This window comes from Suncus etruscus, chromosome 8 (genome assembly GCF_024139225.1).
Source record: "Suncus etruscus isolate mSunEtr1 chromosome 8, mSunEtr1.pri.cur, whole genome shotgun sequence".
NCBI classification, from domain to species: domain Eukaryota; kingdom Metazoa; phylum Chordata; class Mammalia; order Eulipotyphla; family Soricidae; genus Suncus; species Suncus etruscus.
This window is the reverse complement of record NC_064855.1, coordinates 13,223,077-13,240,474: the sequence shown is the minus strand read 5'-3', so window position 1 is coordinate 13,240,474 and position 17,398 is coordinate 13,223,077. Positions and strand designations below refer to the sequence as shown.

The following is a 17,398-nucleotide window of genomic DNA, read 5'->3' as shown; positions in this document are numbered from 1 at the left end:
GTCAGTCATGTCACACTGACCTCCTGTGGGCAGGCACTGTTGCCCCAGTGACCGCTAGGCTTGGCTCCATCTGTGTGGCCTGGCATGACCTCAGCCAGCAGCTTCTAAGACTCTCCTCTGACCGTTGCCATCTTTACTTGTTGGGAGGGGAGCAAAGGCAGCAGTGTAGGCGGTTTCTATTCTCTGACTGATTTTTGGCTTCTTCTAGGTGTATGCACTCAAGTAGACATACAGTTGCACACGCTAAAAACAAACACGCACAGGCATGCATGCCACACACATAAACACAGCCAGACATACCCACACACAGTACACACAGAACAAACATAGGCATGTATCGTCTCACACCGTACTCACCCGCACAGTGATGCCCTCAGAGACATGCGTGTAATGCACATGCATGCCTCCTAACACAGAATGCTCATGGGCCACAGTCATGAAATACACGCGTGCTCACACATGAGCACCCCCACATGTCCCCTCATCCACACAAACAGTCACATTCATGCTAACATATTCACACTCTCATGAACATGCGCAGGTCTTGCACTCTAGGACTCAGGTGCGTGTGGCAGGCGCTGGGCTGCCAATCCTCACTCTGATCTGTACTTTCTAAGGGTATCAGGGCTGTTTCAGGGAAAAGTCTATTTTGGTTCTGTTTTCTGACCAACACGTGAAAAACGGCAAGAAATCCAGAGGCATGGGGGCTGGTTCAGAAAGCTGGAGAGGGCGAGATGGGGCTCTGATCCTTTCTTGGGTATTGCACTGCATTCTCTCCCTGGTCCCCATATCCTCCTTTTCCTCTGAGCAACTGAAGCTGCTGTTGGTTCCCCAGTCCTGGGCCCTGGAGGTCTTGCAGGCTATGACGACCCAACTGGCTCTCACATCACAGTTGGTCTCTTCTGTTTCATCTGGCTCAGCACCCATGTTCCCTGACACACACACACACACACACACACACACACACACACACACACACACACACACACACACACACACACACACACACACACACATACCCCGCTGCTAATGTGACTTGCCTGCAGTTCCGGAATAAGCCCGTTTTCTACCCGTGTGGGTTGTGCTCAGGCACCCTGGCCCCTGTGCTTTAGTCTTGTTAATGCCTTCCTGGCAGCCTCCTCGGGGAGCATTTCAATAGCAGTGATGATGATTCATTTTCAGAGGTTCTGAAGTTCCAGGAGCTCATAAATAGAATTAATGAGGCAATGCGTGAGTAGAAAGACTTCCAGAATTTTCCAGAGCAGATTGTACTCTGCTGGTGAATAGGCTCATGCTGCCTGTTCTATGTGTTTTAAAAGTGGGGTGGAGTTCTGGGGCCAGAGAAATAGTACAGCAGGTAGGGAGGGTGTTGCCTTGCATGCAGCTGACCCTACTTCAATCCCTAGCATCCTATACAGTTCCTCTGAGCCCACCAGGAGTGATCTCTGATCGTAGAGCCAGGAGTGAGCCCTCAGTACCAGTGAATGTGGCTCAAAAACCAAAAGAAAAAAAAAAACTGGTGCTTAAACTCAATGTTGAGTTTAAGTTTAAGTGAACATTAAGTTTAACTTAATGGTGTTGGACACTATTAAAATTAGCCTCACCTCATGCCTACCTCAACCAGTGGGGAATAAGTTCTGTCCTCCTATTGGGAAGATCCATCCTGTGAAATCCATCCTGATTTTCCTGTGAATGTCCATGATGTGACTTGTTACCTTTGAGCTATCTGCCCCAGAACAGTTTTCATGTGGGAGGGTGTGTGTGGCATGGATGGATTTCTGGAAGGATTTGGTCAGATCCTGAGACAGTTACAAGTTAAAGTTCAGGACCAGGCAAAGGGAAAAGGAACTTTTGTTGCTGCCATAAGGTCAAAGATGTGGTGGACTGGGCTCCCTCATATGGTCTGGCTTAATTTCCAACACCATATATGGTTTCTTGAGCTCTACTCAGGGGGTCTGCTGAGCACAAAGCCAGGACACCTGCCCCAACACTGTCAGGTATGGCCCAAACACCGCCTTAGCCACCAAACTAAAAGAAATTTAAAAAGGAAAGGAAATGAATGGGAACTTATTGATACTTAGAGACTTTCCCCATAGGGGCTGGAGGGATAGTACAGAGTGGAGGGTGTCTGTCCACTGGGGTTTGATCCTCAGCATCCCATACAGTTTCCTAAGCTTGCCAACAGTGATTCCTGATGTAGAGCCAGGAGTAACCCCATTGTAGCACCCCCATTCCCCCCGAGACAAAACAAAAGAGTGAAAAAGACACACACACACACACACACACACATCACACCATCCCCTTACTTATTCTATATTACAACTTAGAACTGGTATCAGGGGTTACTCCTGTCTGTCTGCTCAGAAATAGCTCCTGGCAGGCACAGGGGACCATATGGGACACCGGGATTTGAATCAACCACCTTTGGTCCTGGATCGGCTCCTTGCACGGCAAACACCGCCGTACTATCTCTCCGGGCCCAGAACTGGTATCATTTAAAGTCCAAGATCCAGGGAAGGTTTGTCCTGTGCACCTGGTAGTGATACATATGGGGAAAATCTCAGTCTCTGAAGAACTTTCTGATCCTTCCTCTTTATTTTGGTTGGCCTTGATTCTGTCTTAAAAGCCTGTAGCCCCTGACTTGGGGGGGCGGGTTGAGAGTGTCTGTATCCCTGCAGGACTTGATCCAGGCAGCATGTGTCTTGCTGGTTTACTCCCACAAGAATCTCTGGTTGTCGGCCTCCCTCACCCCAAGCACACAGCTCATGGGGAGGGGGCTGTCACATATTCGTGTCCCCTTTCCCTTTCCCCCACCCTCTTTCACCAGGTGCTTGCATCTGCTTTTATAAGTTTTAGGGAACAGTCATTGCTCTCATCCTGTGGTTATTTTCCACGCTGATTAGGCTGGTGATAACAGAAGGGGAAAACTCGCCTCTTCTCTCCCTGTTACATCATTTTCCAGACAGCAGCTCTATTTTTACTTCCTAGATAATCCCTTGCCACCAAATGCTTATATCTTAGCGTGGCCAACCAGGGCCCTGTCCAGCAAGCGGCTCTTGCGTCCTCTCGAGGTCCCAGTATTGTCCAGAACCCTGCCCTGGCCCACACTTTGCAGTTTGCGTCTCTGTGTTTCCCTGGAGCCCAGCTTCCTACTGGCATGAAACAGCATCTGAAAGCCCAACCCTTGGCGCGGTGCCAACCTTGAGGTCCTGTCCCTACAGGTACAGCACCAATGAAGGGGAGACCTGGAAGACGTCGGTGTTTTCAGAGCAGCCGGTGTTTGTGTACGGGCTGCTCACGGAGCCGGGGGAGAAGAGCACCGTCTTTACTGTGTTCGGCTCCAACAAAGAGAATGCTCACAGCTGGCTTATCTTGCAGGTCAATGCCACGGACGCCCTGGGTAAGTGCCCGCCCTGAGTAGGCATAAGTGCCTGCTGCCTCTGCCTTCTCGGATGCTCTTTCCCCAGAGACATTTGTATTACATTGAGGAACATGGCACAGCTGGGGGGAATTTATTCATGGGAATGAATGAAGAATGAATGGAAAGTATTTTTCCAAATGGGTTACTCCAGCCTCAAATTTGGCAAAGATGCTGCCGTGTGACGGGAAGTGGACCCCAAGCTGCACCCCCAAAACTGCCTAGAATCTCAGCATGGCCCCTCAAGTCAGTTCTATGCACCCTATATGCAAGTCATAAACTAGGAGAAATCTCTTTTGTTTGTTTTTATTTTTGGACCACACCTGGAGGTGCTCAAGGGATACTCCTGGCTTTTTACTCAGAAATTACTTGTAGCTGGCTTGGGGGAATCATACTAGGGATTGAACTCAAGTCATGAAAGGCAAATGCCCTACCCACTGTGCTATTTATTGCCTGCCAGGAATAATTTCTGAGCATAGAGCCAGGAGTAAGCCATGAGCATCTCCAGGTGGCCAAAAAAAAAGAGTCAATACATCAATAAGGCACACTGATAATTAGTAATAAGGGTCCCTAAATCACTTTTTCAGCCCCATTCTTTAGACTACCATCTTTCTAGCTAAACCTGTTTACTTCCTGAACGTCTGTATATCCAACACCTGCCCTGGTGGGACCTGCTCCATGTCCTTGGCAAGAAGTGAAGAATTAGACAGGCCAGAAGGCCCCACTGGCCCTGCTTTGAGTGCAGTGGTTTCTTCCTTTCAGGGGTACCCTGCACCGAGAATGACTACAAGCTGTGGTCCCCTTCGGATGAGCGGGGCAATGAGTGTTTGCTGGGACACAAGACCGTCTTCAAGCGCAGGACACCGCATGCTACGTGCTTCAATGGCGAGGACTTTGACAGGCCTGTGGTGGTGGCCAATTGCTCCTGCACTCGAGAGGACTATGAATGGTGGGTGCTGCGCTGAGTGGTTCTGCCCCTGGACCATGCCAGGGCAAGCAGGGCAGAGTCATCCGAGGTTTCCTCAGCATCGGTGACTGTTTTCTTGGCATCTGTGACTCTTTTCTTGTTCTCAGAGATGAGAGGAGGAGAGGGCCTTGGCCTTGGGAAGTTGAAGTGAAAGACTCATGACCAGGGAGAGTGTTGGACCTTCTAGAACAGAGTTCTAGACTTTGTTTTCTGGATGGGAACAAGTCACAGAAGGTCTGCAGAGTTGATGTCTCAGACCAAAGTGCAGGCCAAGGGCCTGAGAGTAGATAACACAGCAGGGAGGGTGCTTGACTTGTATATGGTTCAATCCCCAGCATCCCATAGGGTCCCCTGAGCACCTCCAGGAATGATCCCTGAGCACTGCTGGGTGTGGTCTCAAAATAGAGAAAAACAAAATGAGGTACAAACCAAGGCCTGGAGAATATGGGTGGTGTGTGGACAAGTGCTATTTCCACCACAGCATTGGTTAAGGAGGTGCTTATAGGGTCTGAACAGAGAGATCTGTGGTGATTTCTCTCCTCAGTCATCTGGTCAGGAGAGCATTTCATTGGGTCCTTCCTGAAAGCATATTTTCCACATTTGCTTGTCTCATTCCACAAAGGGAGATTGCCTTGCTGGAGGAGCATATTCTGATTTTGATCTATACCACTGATTAATGCCCCTTGCTTTTGGAAATGCATTTACTTGGTGTGAGGGAGTAAGCCCAAGGGCCAGGCCAGGCAGGTCCAGCCCAGGTGGTCAGAGGTGTGGGGCGAATGCTGGGGTGGGGGCCATGAGGAGGTGCTAAGATTGTGAACCTCTCACCTACCTATTAGCTCCACTCACTACCTTTTTTCATCTGCAGTGACTTCGGCTTCAAGATGAGTGGAGACCTGTCTCTCGAGTTCTGTGTTCCGGACCCTGAGTTCTCTGTGAAGTCCTTGTCTCCGCCTGTGCCTTGTCCCGTGGGCTCCACGTACAAGAGGACCAGAGGGTGCGTCCCACGGGGCTCATGTCTGCCAGGAGGGCATCTGCCCCAAGGCCTTTACCATGATGGGGTCAGAGTCTGGTGGGACACCTGATGTTTCCTGGCATGAAGCTTAGCATAGGATTGGTGGCTTTGCACAGAGAATTGGGACACGCTTACCCAGGATAGTGTGTCGTCCCCCCCTCCCCCGTGGTAGGATGCTCAGTCAGCAGACGGCTTTGGTGGCCTCTCTTCCTGACCTTTTGCCTCTGACCTCTTATTTTGGGTGGGTGACAGATACCGGAAGATCTCCGGAGACACATGCAGTGGAGGAGATGTGGAGGCACGCTTGGAGGGCGAGGTGGTCCCATGCCCCCTGGCAGGTACGGAGTGGGGGGATGCTTTCTCTCACCTGCTTTCTCACGTGGCCCCTACAGTGCCCAGGAAGTGGTCTGGCCCTGGTGGGAGGACTGGGTGGAAACTGAGGCACTGCACAGCTCCTTTCTCTGAGACTGGTGCTCAGAGAGCTGCAGCCTATGGCCTGGAGGTGAACACGCTCCTTTGTTCATGCATCACAAATAGTCCTCAGAGGAGTCCTGGATGTAGAGGGAGGGACTTTCTCCTTGACATGCATGGTTAGCTTGACTGTGTAGACCTAACTCTTAAGCTCTGAGGCCCAATGATGGGGCACTGCTTGTGTGTGGTGACTTCTGGGTGACCCCAGACACCAGGGCACCTCCAGCTGTGTTCAGGAAACCATGTGGTTCTGAGGATCAAATGTACAGACCCAGCCCTTTGAGCTCTATCCCTGGTGCTGGCCTAGTATTGGGGATGGGGGGTCCTCTTAGTGGCATTCAGATGGCCCTTCAGGACCACACCTGCTTTAGCTCCTTCAGGGCCATGCCTGGGGGATACTCTGGAGGTCAAGTGTCACTTGTGTGCTTTCTCCCTGGCCCTCCTGCCTGGTATTTTTTGTTTGTTTATTTGCTGATATTTTGGGGAAAAAATTCCCTTTATTAAGAAATGCTGATTGGGCAGGCAGCGGGGAAAAATGTTGATTGGGATCTGTCACAGTGAAATCTTGGGACTCATGTGTCGTCGCATCTGTCTATGAGAATTGACAATAGAGATTCTTGAGGCCTCTCTGTAAGTCATGAGTTTTATTAAAATGCTAATATTTGAATAGTGGTGAGATATCACATTTTTGTAGACTTTAGGATGTGTATCATTTCACTCCCCCACTTTTTGTAACCACCCAGGGGAGCAGCTACTCTTCCCTGCTGCTGTTTTAAATATCCAAGGTGTGCTTTCAAAGTTGCAGAGGGGTTAAGTGCCTTAGGTAAGGTCACATATTTGTTTGGTGACAAAGGTCAGAGCTGGTGCCTTCACAGGTTCTTTTCATGCCTAGGCATTAGCCAGTGGCACATGAGTATCCTCTCGATCTTTGAGGAGCTCCCTTATGTGTTACTGAGGGAGAGAAACTAATTTAGAGTGAGTGGACATGCTTTGAAAACCTCACATGTTCCAGAACTCTAGACGGATTCAGATCCAGAGTCCAGATAGAGGGATGTGACATGTGACGTGCATATAAAATGATGGCGCGTTCGCCATCTCTCTGTTGCTTCGTCTCACTCTGTTCTGATGTATTGTTCATTGAAGGCTTCCTAGTCCCTCTCAGTCCTGCTGAGACTACTGGGGAGGGGGTGGAGCCGGCCTGGTGTCACCACCATTGGGGAGTTAGCTACAAGGGACCACCCCCCCCATGAAGTGCCAAGAAAGCACCATGTCTTGGTTTTTGGGTCACACCCGGCAGCGCTTAAGGGTTACTCCTGGCTCTACGCTCAGAAATCGCTCGGGGGACCATATGGGATGCTGGGATTCCAACCACTGTCCTTCAGCATGAAAAGCTAATGTCTTACCTCCATGCTATCTCTCCGGCCCCAGCACCATGTCTTGGGCCTGCCTTTTAGCCCCCATCCCTCTTTCCTGGCCCTTTCAGGCCTAGCTTATTAATCCCTTAATTTAATCTTTGATCATTACTGGGGTAATTCATATGCCTCAACTGTGGAGGCTTCAAAAGAACAGTTTTAGCTCACACAGAGGAACGGATGATCCTCAGATATTTTTCACCCCAAAGCTGCCATGGAGGGGAACTGGGTGAGCGGGGTTTAAGGGTTCAGAGCCATGACAATGGCTATGAACTCTCCTTCAGCTAGTTCAGCAAGAGATAAAAACTGTGTAAAGCCATCTACATGGAGAGAAAAATGATTATTCTCTCCTGATGAGAAAAAACAGAACAGGGACAGAGTGGAAAATCTCACTGGCCTCTTCTAAACTACTAACGAAAAGCAGTGAGGGGGCCAGAGCGATAGCACGGTGGGGAGGGTATTTGCCTTGCATGTGGCTGACCCAGGCTCAATCCTCAGCATCACATATGGTCCTCTGAGTACCTCTGATCACCAGGAGTGATCCCTGAGTGCAAAGTCAGGAGTAACCCCTGAGTACCACTCAGTGTGACCCCCAAACAAAAAGGCCAAACCCTCGTGTGGCCTGATTGGCAGTAGGGCCCTGATGTCCTTGTTTGCAATGCCGTGCAGTGGCTGAGCTCACTGACTTAACCCTTGGTGACCAGGCCGTGCAGTGGCTGAGCTCACTGACTTAACCCTTGGTGACCAGCCTCCAGGGACACAGTGATTGCTAGTCCCTGAGCTCCATCATGTATGGGGAGACCTGCCTGGGGTAGCATCTTCGGTTAGATTCTAGCCCTGCACTTTTGGCCACACTGCACACTGTGTGACTGTGAGAACAAGCCTAACAAGAGGGTGTAGATGGGAAAAGAAAAGGGAAACAAGTGAGACAAAGATGGCTGGAGCTGGGGTTGGGGTGGGTGAGGATTTCTGGGAATACGGTCCCTGTGTGCCTTGAGTCCGCTTTCAGCTGTCCTCTCATCTCGCCCGTGTGTGTAGAGGAGAACGAGTTCATCCTGTACGCCACACGCAAGTCCATTCACCGCTACAATCTGGCATCGGGGGCCACGGAGCAGCTGCCACTGAGTGGCCTGCGGGCTGCTGTGGCCCTGGACTTTGACTACGAGCACAACTGCCTGTATTGGTCTGACCTGGCCTTGGACCTCATCCAGGTATGTTGTCTGGATCTGGGCCCGTGGGCTCTCCCGTGGGCCTGCATCTCCCATCCTAGAACCCTTTCTCAGAATGGCTGGGGCCAGGGGTGGTGGCTGGAGAGATGGATGAGCTTCTCGGCTCCCGGCTGGTGCCCACTACCCCCGTCCCCAACTCCGCACTGCCAAGATGAACCATCTCACTTCCCTTCCATGAGGGCTTAAACAAGCACCTAATATCACTTCCAACCAGCAGCCATTTAGCATCCTCCTCCCAAGATGGCGGCCAGCGAGACTTGCTTTTTCCCAGCTCATATATCAGGATCCACTTTGCAGGGTTCAACCCAGTAGTACCAGGGAGCGAGTCGATACTTGCACAGCCCAGGGGCTGCGTAGACAGACTCTAGCTTGTGTGTTTGAGGAGAGCTGTGAGAGGGCACAGCACGTAATTTGTACGCTTTGTTTCACCTCCCTGCACCCTAAAGAGCAGCCTCTAGTACAGAGCTGGGCATAGCTCCTGAGCATGGCCGAGTGAGCCCCCAAAGCAAATAGTATATTAAAGGAGAATTGTTAGCATTTTCCCAATCACCCACTTAGGAAAGCAGTGGTAACAAGTTGTTTTTTTGATTTAAATGGGGGGAATCACACCCACTGGTGTTCTGGAAACCATCTGATACGAGAGTTGACTAGGTTGGCTGTGTGCTTGCAAAGCAAGTGCCTTCCCCACTGTGCTCTCTCTCTGGCTCCAGATGTAATGACATCTACATAGCCTCTGCACCCAAAAACACAGGCACATCTGGGTTTGAGGTGGTGACATAGAGCCAACTCCCCCATTCCCAGTGGCTCACAGGGTTCCAAGGCAGACTAGAAGGAGAACATTGGGAAAATGTAAAAATAGTTGGTTCTTCCCATGGCAGAAGCAGCTGGGCAGGTGCGTCTGGCCGGGTTGTGGTCCGTGCCTAAACGTAGCACTCTTGAGTGACATCTGGGTCCCTAAGGATCACACTGGGTTACAGACAGGAAGGACTGGGCTCTGCTCAGGGACCTAAGAAACATCCCTCGGAGGGGCCATGGTGGCCATGGGAGGCTCCCAGTTTCCCGTCTTATCTTGTCCCTCCAGCGCCTCTGCTTGAACGGGAGCTCAGGACAGGAAGTGATCATCAACTCGGGTCTGGAGACTGTCGAGGCTCTGGCCTTCGATCCGCTCAGCCAGCTGCTCTACTGGGTGGATGCAGGCTTTAAGAAGATCGAGGTATGGGGCTAGAGTGAAAGCAAAATCAGTAGGGCATTTGCCTTGCATGTTGCTGACCTGGGTTCCATCCCAGGCATCCCATATGGTCTTCTGAGCCTGCCAGGAGTAACCTCTGAGCACAGCCAGATGTGGACCAAAATCAAAAACATCAAGAAGATTGAGGTGTTTAATTCCCTGTGCTGTCCCAAGTCTAGGGGTAGGGGCTGGAGGGGGCCCCAAGAATGGGGCCAACATGTCCGGTTTCTCTGGGAACCAGCAGTATGGGAATTCCTCAGGAGGGACCAGCTGCGATCACGGGTTTTAGGGTCATTGCTCATGGTCCTCCAAGTGTAGTTGGGGTGTCCTAGGGTTTATGGGGGGTGTTCAGTAGCTACAAAGGATCTTGAGAGGAACCATTGCCACACCATGTTATCTGTGAACTGGTCTGGGTACTCAGAGGGCCAAGCTGGGTGGGTGCCTTTAAAGGTGCCTCGAACCCTGTTTTCTTCTCTGTCAGGTAGCCAACCCAGATGGCGACTTCCGCCTCACACTCCTCAATTCCTCTGTGCTTGACCGGCCCCGGGCGCTGGTCCTCCTGCCCCAGGAAGGGTAAGTGGCACCATGGGCCCTCGGCCTACACTGTAGTTGTGCTGCTCATGTCCATGGCAATACTGGTCAGGGCCCCACTTTTCACTGTTGTAACTGGGTGTAAAAAGACTGAGAGTTTGTGCTTTCCTGGAGGGACTTTGTCATGGCTGATGGTAGCTTGTGTGGTTGAGCAGTTTAGGTTCACCCGCTGGTACCCACCTAATACTTGGTCGGTGCCACCTACCCTCACTACCTCATTCCCCATCCTTAGACATCCCTTGTTCTGCACTTAGAATCCAGGTGCATGTTTGCTGCTGTCTGTCTCTTTGCTCCATTTCTCTGGATCCTGCCTACTTTTGGCTCGGTACCTGGAGAGACCAGGCAGTGCTGGGCTTGAAAACCGGTGTTCTCAGGGGAGCTGAGCCTGTGTTCCAACCCTTTGGGCCATCTGCCCTGCATGGTTTGTTTTTTGGGAAGAATTTTGTGTGTTGAAGATCATTTACTTTGACATTTACGTTAGCCCAGGTGACAATTTTTTACTATGTATCTTGCTGATCACTATTGGTGTGTGTGTGTGTGTGTGTGTGTGTGTGTTTGTGTATGTGTGTACTTTTTGCTAGTTGGGGCTGCTGTGAGAGCATCTCTACCCCATCTATGCATACTCAGTTTCCCCAGCTGCATATTAGTGAAGCTGGGATTCTCTGGTCAGAGAGTGGGGGTGCTGGGGCTCACAGCAGATGCATCACAGTTCTCTTGAGGACATCCCTGCTGCTAGGAGGAGGGCTAGGCCCTGCCACCTGGGCCTAACCGGCCGTGTGTCCTGGCCCCCGGGACAGGATCATGTTCTGGACAGACTGGGGCGACACGAAGCCAGGCATCTACCGCAGCCACATGGACGGCTCCGCTGTGCACCGCCTGGTGTCCGAGGATGTCAAGTGGCCCAACGGCATCGCAGTGGACAGTCAGTGGGTCTACTGGACAGATGCCTACTTGGACTGCATCGAACGGGTGGCCTTCAGTGGCCAGCAGCGCTCCATCATTCTGGACAACCTCCCCCACCCCTATGCTATCGCTGTCTTCAAGGTGGGTGACCTGCAGAGACACACATTCGGTTTGTCTCTGAAATTGAGAGGGTCTGCTCAGCCCCTGTGGGGTGCTGAGCTGTGGGGACAGGGGGATTCTGGTCCAGGTCATTTCCCACCCGAGGGGAATCTTGGGTGCCCCTTATTAGGATCCTTTCTGACTTGTGTATTTTTGTTTATTTGGGTTTGGTTTTTTTTTTTTTTTGTGGTTTTTGGGTCACACCCGGCAGTGCTCAGGGGTTATTCCTGGCTCCAGGCTCAGAAATTGCTCCTGGCAGGCACGGGAGGACCATATATGGGACGCCGGGATTCGAACCGATGACCTCCTGCATGAGAGGCAAACGCCTTACCTCCATGCTATCTCTCCAGCCCCTTGGGTTTGGTTTTTAAGCTATACCTGGCAGTGCTCAGAAGTTACTCCTGGCTTTATACTCAGAAATTACTCCTGGCAGTGTTTAGGGGACCATGTGGGATGCCAGGATTGAACCCAGATCAGCCACATGCAAGCAAATGTCCTCCCCGCTGTGCTTCACTCTGGCCCCTGTCAGTTCTTGGTTTTTTCATTTCCCCCATGGGGCAAACCTCTTCCCTATGTTCCAAGGGAGCAGGAGGGACATGATCAACCTTGAACATAAATTAGGTTGACCATGAATGTGCCTGACTCGGTCAACTTGTAACACAGATGGCATGGTCGACCTTTGTGGTTTCTTTTTGGGGTCCCTTGAACGTGGCCATCTGGGTAGGCTTGGGACAGAACCTCCCATGGCTGCATTCTAGATGGCTCCTTCAGCCTGGAAACCTGCCATGTCCTCTGTATGCACATCTGTCATTCTCCCAGTAAGGAATCAGGGGCCCCAAGAGCCGAGCTGATGGGCAGAGCTTTGCTTTTGCAGAATGAAATCTACTGGGACGACTGGTCCCAACTCAGCATCTTCCGCACTTCCAAGACCAGTGGGTCCGAGGTGGAGGTCCTGGCTAGCCAGCTCACGGGGCTCATGGACATGAAGCTCTTCTACAAGGGCAAGATCTCCGGTAAGCCCTGGCACCTCCCATGGCAGCTGCAGTCTCCGTTCCACGTGGGAGCTGGCAGCCTGCTCCCTTGTTGTCACGACAACATGCCCGTTATTTAATTTCCTCCTAATGACATCTTAATTTCTTTCCTAATGACACACCAGCAGCGGGAAGGCGGCATGTTCTTGCGTGTGAAGTGGGGGGCCGGGCAGCTAATGACGCTGTCCCCCTGCCTTCAGTCCCTTCCTGGGTGGTGGCCTGGCTGCAAAGTGGCTCTGGGGACTGGCACGTGGCTTTAATCCCTTTTTGGCGTCGTGGTGGGTTGAAGCCTCAGCACCGGGCGTGGAAGGGAGTCGCTTCTAGACATGGGCCTTGATCCTTTATATCTGCTTGTCCCCAGGCCCTACAGCCTGCTGCTGAACTTCCGCTGCCTGGCTGGGTGGGTGATGCTGTAAGGGATCTGCTGGCTTAGCAGATGTGTGGGCTGCTTGCAGTGACACTTTGCCCTTGCATTTCTGAGGCTAACTCTTGTTTTTCCCCTTCCTCGTTGTTGTTGTTGTGTCATGCCCAAGTCTGGGGGCTGGAGGGTGTCATGTAGTTGTGTCGGGGGCTGAAGATTGAGTTCCAGGCCCCCTGCGTCCCAGGCAGTTGCTTTTACCACCAGCCCTGGAAGCACCCAGGAAGTGCTCTCAGCACATCTGAGGAGATTTGCTGGCGAATGTAGACAGGAGTCGCTTTAAGGATTGTTGGCTGAGGATTCAAGAAGGCAGAAGGCAGAAGGCTGTGGGTCCTTGACCAAGATCCTCGTCATGGACACTGAGGGGCTTCCTGACCTCCTCCCTGAGCAAGATCAGGATTCCCTGAAGCAGCCTCTTTGATCTCAAAAGGATTAAGTGCTGCCCACCAGGAGCTTCTGGGTTTTCAGTTCATAGCTGGAGCGTTGGCCTGTTCAGGGCCGGCTCTGCTGAGGAGACAGTGGGTGACAGGTCACTGGCCATTTGGTGACTCTGTTTTGTTTTTGTTTTGGGCCACATTGGCTGCATTCAGTGATTACTCCTGGCAGGCTTGGGGGACCATATAGGATGCCGGGGATCGAACCTGGATTGGCCACATGCAAGGCAAATGCCCTCCAGACTGTGCTGTTACTCTGACCCCATATTTATTTATTTATTTATTTATTTATTTATTTATTTATTTATTTATTTATTTATTTATTTATTTACTTGTTTATTTTGCTGTGACTATCTGGAGGCATCTGGTGAAGCCCAAGAAACCCTGTGCTCTGGTCCCCCTGCAGTCAGCCAGCAGGAGCCAGGGTTCGATTCCCGAGGGGGCCCTATCTCTGAGACACTGTAGGAGCCTGACCTTTGCTGTGCTGCCCAGCGCCACAGTCTTGCTCTGCAGGGCTGCTGACTCAGGCCTTCCTGGAGGGGCCGCATGCAGCAGATCCTGCAAGGGGTTAAACTTTTTTCTTCTTCAGTGCCTGCTTCAGGCGCGTGTCCAAATGTCAGTGAGAGAGGCAGACGTTTGTTATATGGCGGGGTCGACTGATCTTGCTAATTGTCAAGGATATTTAGATAATGAAGCGAGATAATAGCCCTCTTGGCTCCTTCACTGGTTCTGGAGGGATTTTCCAAAGAGGAGACTTGGGGATGCCCAGAGTACGTGATGTGGATGTGCTGGGCATCAAGTACTGGACAGTCTCTGGCCTCTTCAGGCTGCTGATCTTTGTGCGTAAGACCAGTTACCAGCACAAGGGGACACGGGTCAGCTGAGTGCACTTTCAGATCTCCCTGGTTCTAGGGGACATAGTGATCCCCTTTTCTGTCCTATAACATTTTGGGGGGAGCAACACCCGGCAGAACTCGGGATATTCCTGGCTCTGTGCTCAGAAGTCACTCCTGGCAGGCTCAGGGGACCGTATGGAATGCTGGGAATAGAACCTCGGTCTGTCCTGGGTCAGCCACATGCAAGGCTAATGCTCTACCATTGAGCTATCTCTGCTGTCCTGTCCTATAACTTTTAACTGCATTCTCCTGCTCTGCCCTGAGGCCTGGTGCCTCAGGGAACTGGCCTCAAATTTGGCCTTCTCTGTCATTGCGTCATCTCTTCCTGCCCTAGTGCAAAACATCCCATATGGGCTTCTGTTCCTGTTGGACAGGTGTCAGATGGCAGCCTTCTCTCTGTGGGTGAAGATGATGGTCACATTTCACTCGTGCCATTTTACTATTAAATCAAAAGCCCCTAGAGCTGAGTGCTTTGGAAATGGTCCTGTCCACTCCATTTCTGGGAATGCTGGGTGCCCCCCTGTACTTGAAGTACAAATACAGATTGGGCCCCTTTGAGTTGTTTCTCCTCAGTGGCAGCTTCTGGCAATCTTTATTTTAGTGGGAGGTCCGACATCCAGTGATACTCAGGGCTTATTCCTGGCTCTGCACTCAGGAATTACTCCTGGTGGGCTCCGTGAACCATATGGGATGCCAGGGATCAAACTTGGGTCAGATGCACACAAAGCAAACAAAGCCTTCCCTTCCCCTGCTGTCCTACCTCTCGAGGTGGTCTATATTTGATCTGACGAGGCAGTCTCTGCGCACAGCACAGAGCAGGCTGAAGTGACATTTCCCCTGCCCTTACCTGTTCATTTCTTGTTTCCTGTGGTAATTCAACCTTTGGGGGTTGATTGAGCTTTTTCCTGCCTGCCTGGAACTTGTCTTTGCCTGGTTTTGTCCCCATTGTTGTGTATTTGATTCTAATACTCTCTACCTTGGTCCTCTAAACCAAGGGGGGAGGGGAGTTAATTCATTATTTTAAGACTAAGAAAATACTTTTAATATTTGTGTGTGTGTGTGTGTGTGTGTGTGTGTGTGTGTGTGTGTGTGTGGTGAGTGAGGGTGTTTGGGGAATGACACCGTGTGTGGCCCAGGAGAGGTCAGCTGTTTGTAAGGTGAACACCCTACCTGCTGCATTATCTCTCAGGTCCTGGAGTCTTGTTTCTGTCATATCAGTTCAACACAGCGAGGGGTTAGCACAGCCAGAGCTGGTGACTGCCCTGTCCCCTCACTTGTAAAGAGCGTCACCCCCTCCAGCCTGCAATCAGAATGGCACTGGAAGGAGCATGACCAAGATATCTGAGGTTCTCTGGCACAGTCAGCCTGGAGAGAAAACACTCACTTCACAACGTAGGAGGTGCTTCTATGGCCTGAAGGTGGATGTCAAGTTTCATGCTTCCACAGATGAGCTCCTCTCCCATGTCCACACCAAGGAGATGCAGGGCTGAGAAATTCTTTTTTTGTCCCAGCCAATGTAGAGGGTGGGGACTTGCTCTGCCTGTTTTTGGAGAGTCAGATCCAAATGACACTCTGGAGACAGTGGCCAGCTGAGCCTCAGTGCCAAGGGTCATCAAGGTAGCCAGAACCCAGATGTCTGTCCCTTGGGTGTGTGTGTGCACCTGGATGTTTGTCCTTTAACGGGGTGTGTGCTATTCTGCCAGGGCTTCCTCATATACAGACTGGTATGCCCCTATGCCAGGGCATCCACTCTTGGTGTCCACACCAGCTCTGTCTCCATCCACCTGCATTGCCAGATGAAGGCTAGGCCCTTGCTTGGACTCAGAGTGGGGATATCTGTAAGTTCAGTGACCCCATAGCTAACCTGACTGACTTTGTCCTTCTTGAGCCCCTTCTTTGTTGTGCTTATTGCATGTTTGCCTGCCTACCATCAAGGGGCAGTGTCTCTTCTCTGCTTCTTCCTACCAGCAGGGGGCAGTATTCATCCATCATCAGGAGGGTTGTCTGCATTTACCTACCAGCAGGGCGCTGGGTATTTACCCAGCGGTGTCTCTCCTCTGCAGGGAGCAATGCCTGTGTGTCCAGACCCTGCAGCCTGCTGTGCCTGCCGAAGGCCAACCAGAGCTGGAGCTGCAGGTGTCCAGATGGTGTGTCGGGCCATGTCCTCCCATCGGGGGAGCTGATGTGTGAATGTCCAAGGGGCTACCAACTGAGCAACAACACCTGCACCAAGGAAGGTATACCCCCTCAGCTGTCTGTTTGCTCCGACCCTCCGCATTCTTATTCCCCAGACACTCAAACTCCTCTGCTCTTGCTTCTTTCCCTCTCATCAAATGCCCCCTCATCTTCCTCTAGCCTCCGGCGGTCACACCAATTCTGGCCCAACTGGGTTTTTTCCAGCAGGCCCCCTCTATGCTCTTCCCCTGCACCCCCTAAACCTGCAGTGTCCAGTCGGGGTCATGGAGACTGCTGAGGGACATTGCCAGATTCAGCACTTTCCTTCTGAATTCAAGCTGTTGCATTTCCCATCTGCTTATCCCCTCATCTTCCTTTCCTGCCCGATGTTTCTGACTCCATCCCAACTCCCAGCTCCTGTCTGTGTCTGTCAGGGACTCTCTGGGAAGGGGACTTGTTGCAATGTTCCCCTCTCCATTGAGGCTTGATTGCCTCCACCAAAATAGTCCCAGAGGGGGCCTCACTTCCTCCAGATGTGCAGGTATGGTGGTAATGGGGTCAGAGCACAGGCCTGGACTCCATCCCTGGCACCGCTGGGGGAGGCCCTGAGTGGCCTCCTATATTGCCACTTGGCTTTTTGCTTCCAAAAGAGAAATAAACGCATCTGCCCATAGACCCAGGACATCACTGTGGGGCTGTGGGTTCCTAACCCCCTTCAGGTCTTCCATGTTCAGACTAAGGGCCTAGCCATGTCCCTCACCCCACTTTAGTGACACTGCTTCTAGGAGGGAGGTCCCATCTGCCTGCTGCTCTGAAGGGGCAAGAAGCCTCAATGGGTCTGATAGGAGCCTGGGTGGGAAGATTAAACCATGCATCTGTCGAGACCTGAGTGTCTGCACCCGTAGCATTGTGTGCTGCCAGGGGTCTCAAACTCAATTTACCTGGAGGCCGCAGGAGGCAAAGTCGGGGTGATCCTTGAGTGCAAAGTCAGTAGTAAGCCTTGAACATTGGGGGGTGTGACCCAAACAACTTAAAACAAACAAACAAATAAAAA

At 51.6% G+C, this 17,398-nt stretch overlaps 1 protein-coding gene across 1 annotated transcript in view; it reads left to right on the top strand.

The window, feature by feature from the left end:
* SORL1 (sortilin related receptor 1) overlaps positions 1-17,398 on the top strand; it is an 89,022-nt gene that overhangs the window by 44,992 nt on the left and 26,632 nt on the right. Inside the window, exons 13-22 of the mRNA XM_049777911.1 lie at positions 3,222-3,400; positions 4,181-4,367; positions 5,251-5,379; positions 5,650-5,735; positions 8,319-8,491; positions 9,591-9,722; positions 10,219-10,310; positions 11,126-11,372; positions 12,265-12,403; positions 16,233-16,406. Coding sequence (XP_049633868.1) covers positions 3,222-3,400; positions 4,181-4,367; positions 5,251-5,379; positions 5,650-5,735; positions 8,319-8,491; positions 9,591-9,722; positions 10,219-10,310; positions 11,126-11,372; positions 12,265-12,403; positions 16,233-16,406 — 1,538 coding nt within the window. The remainder of the gene's footprint in view (positions 1-3,221; positions 3,401-4,180; positions 4,368-5,250; positions 5,380-5,649; positions 5,736-8,318; positions 8,492-9,590; positions 9,723-10,218; positions 10,311-11,125; positions 11,373-12,264; positions 12,404-16,232; positions 16,407-17,398) is intronic.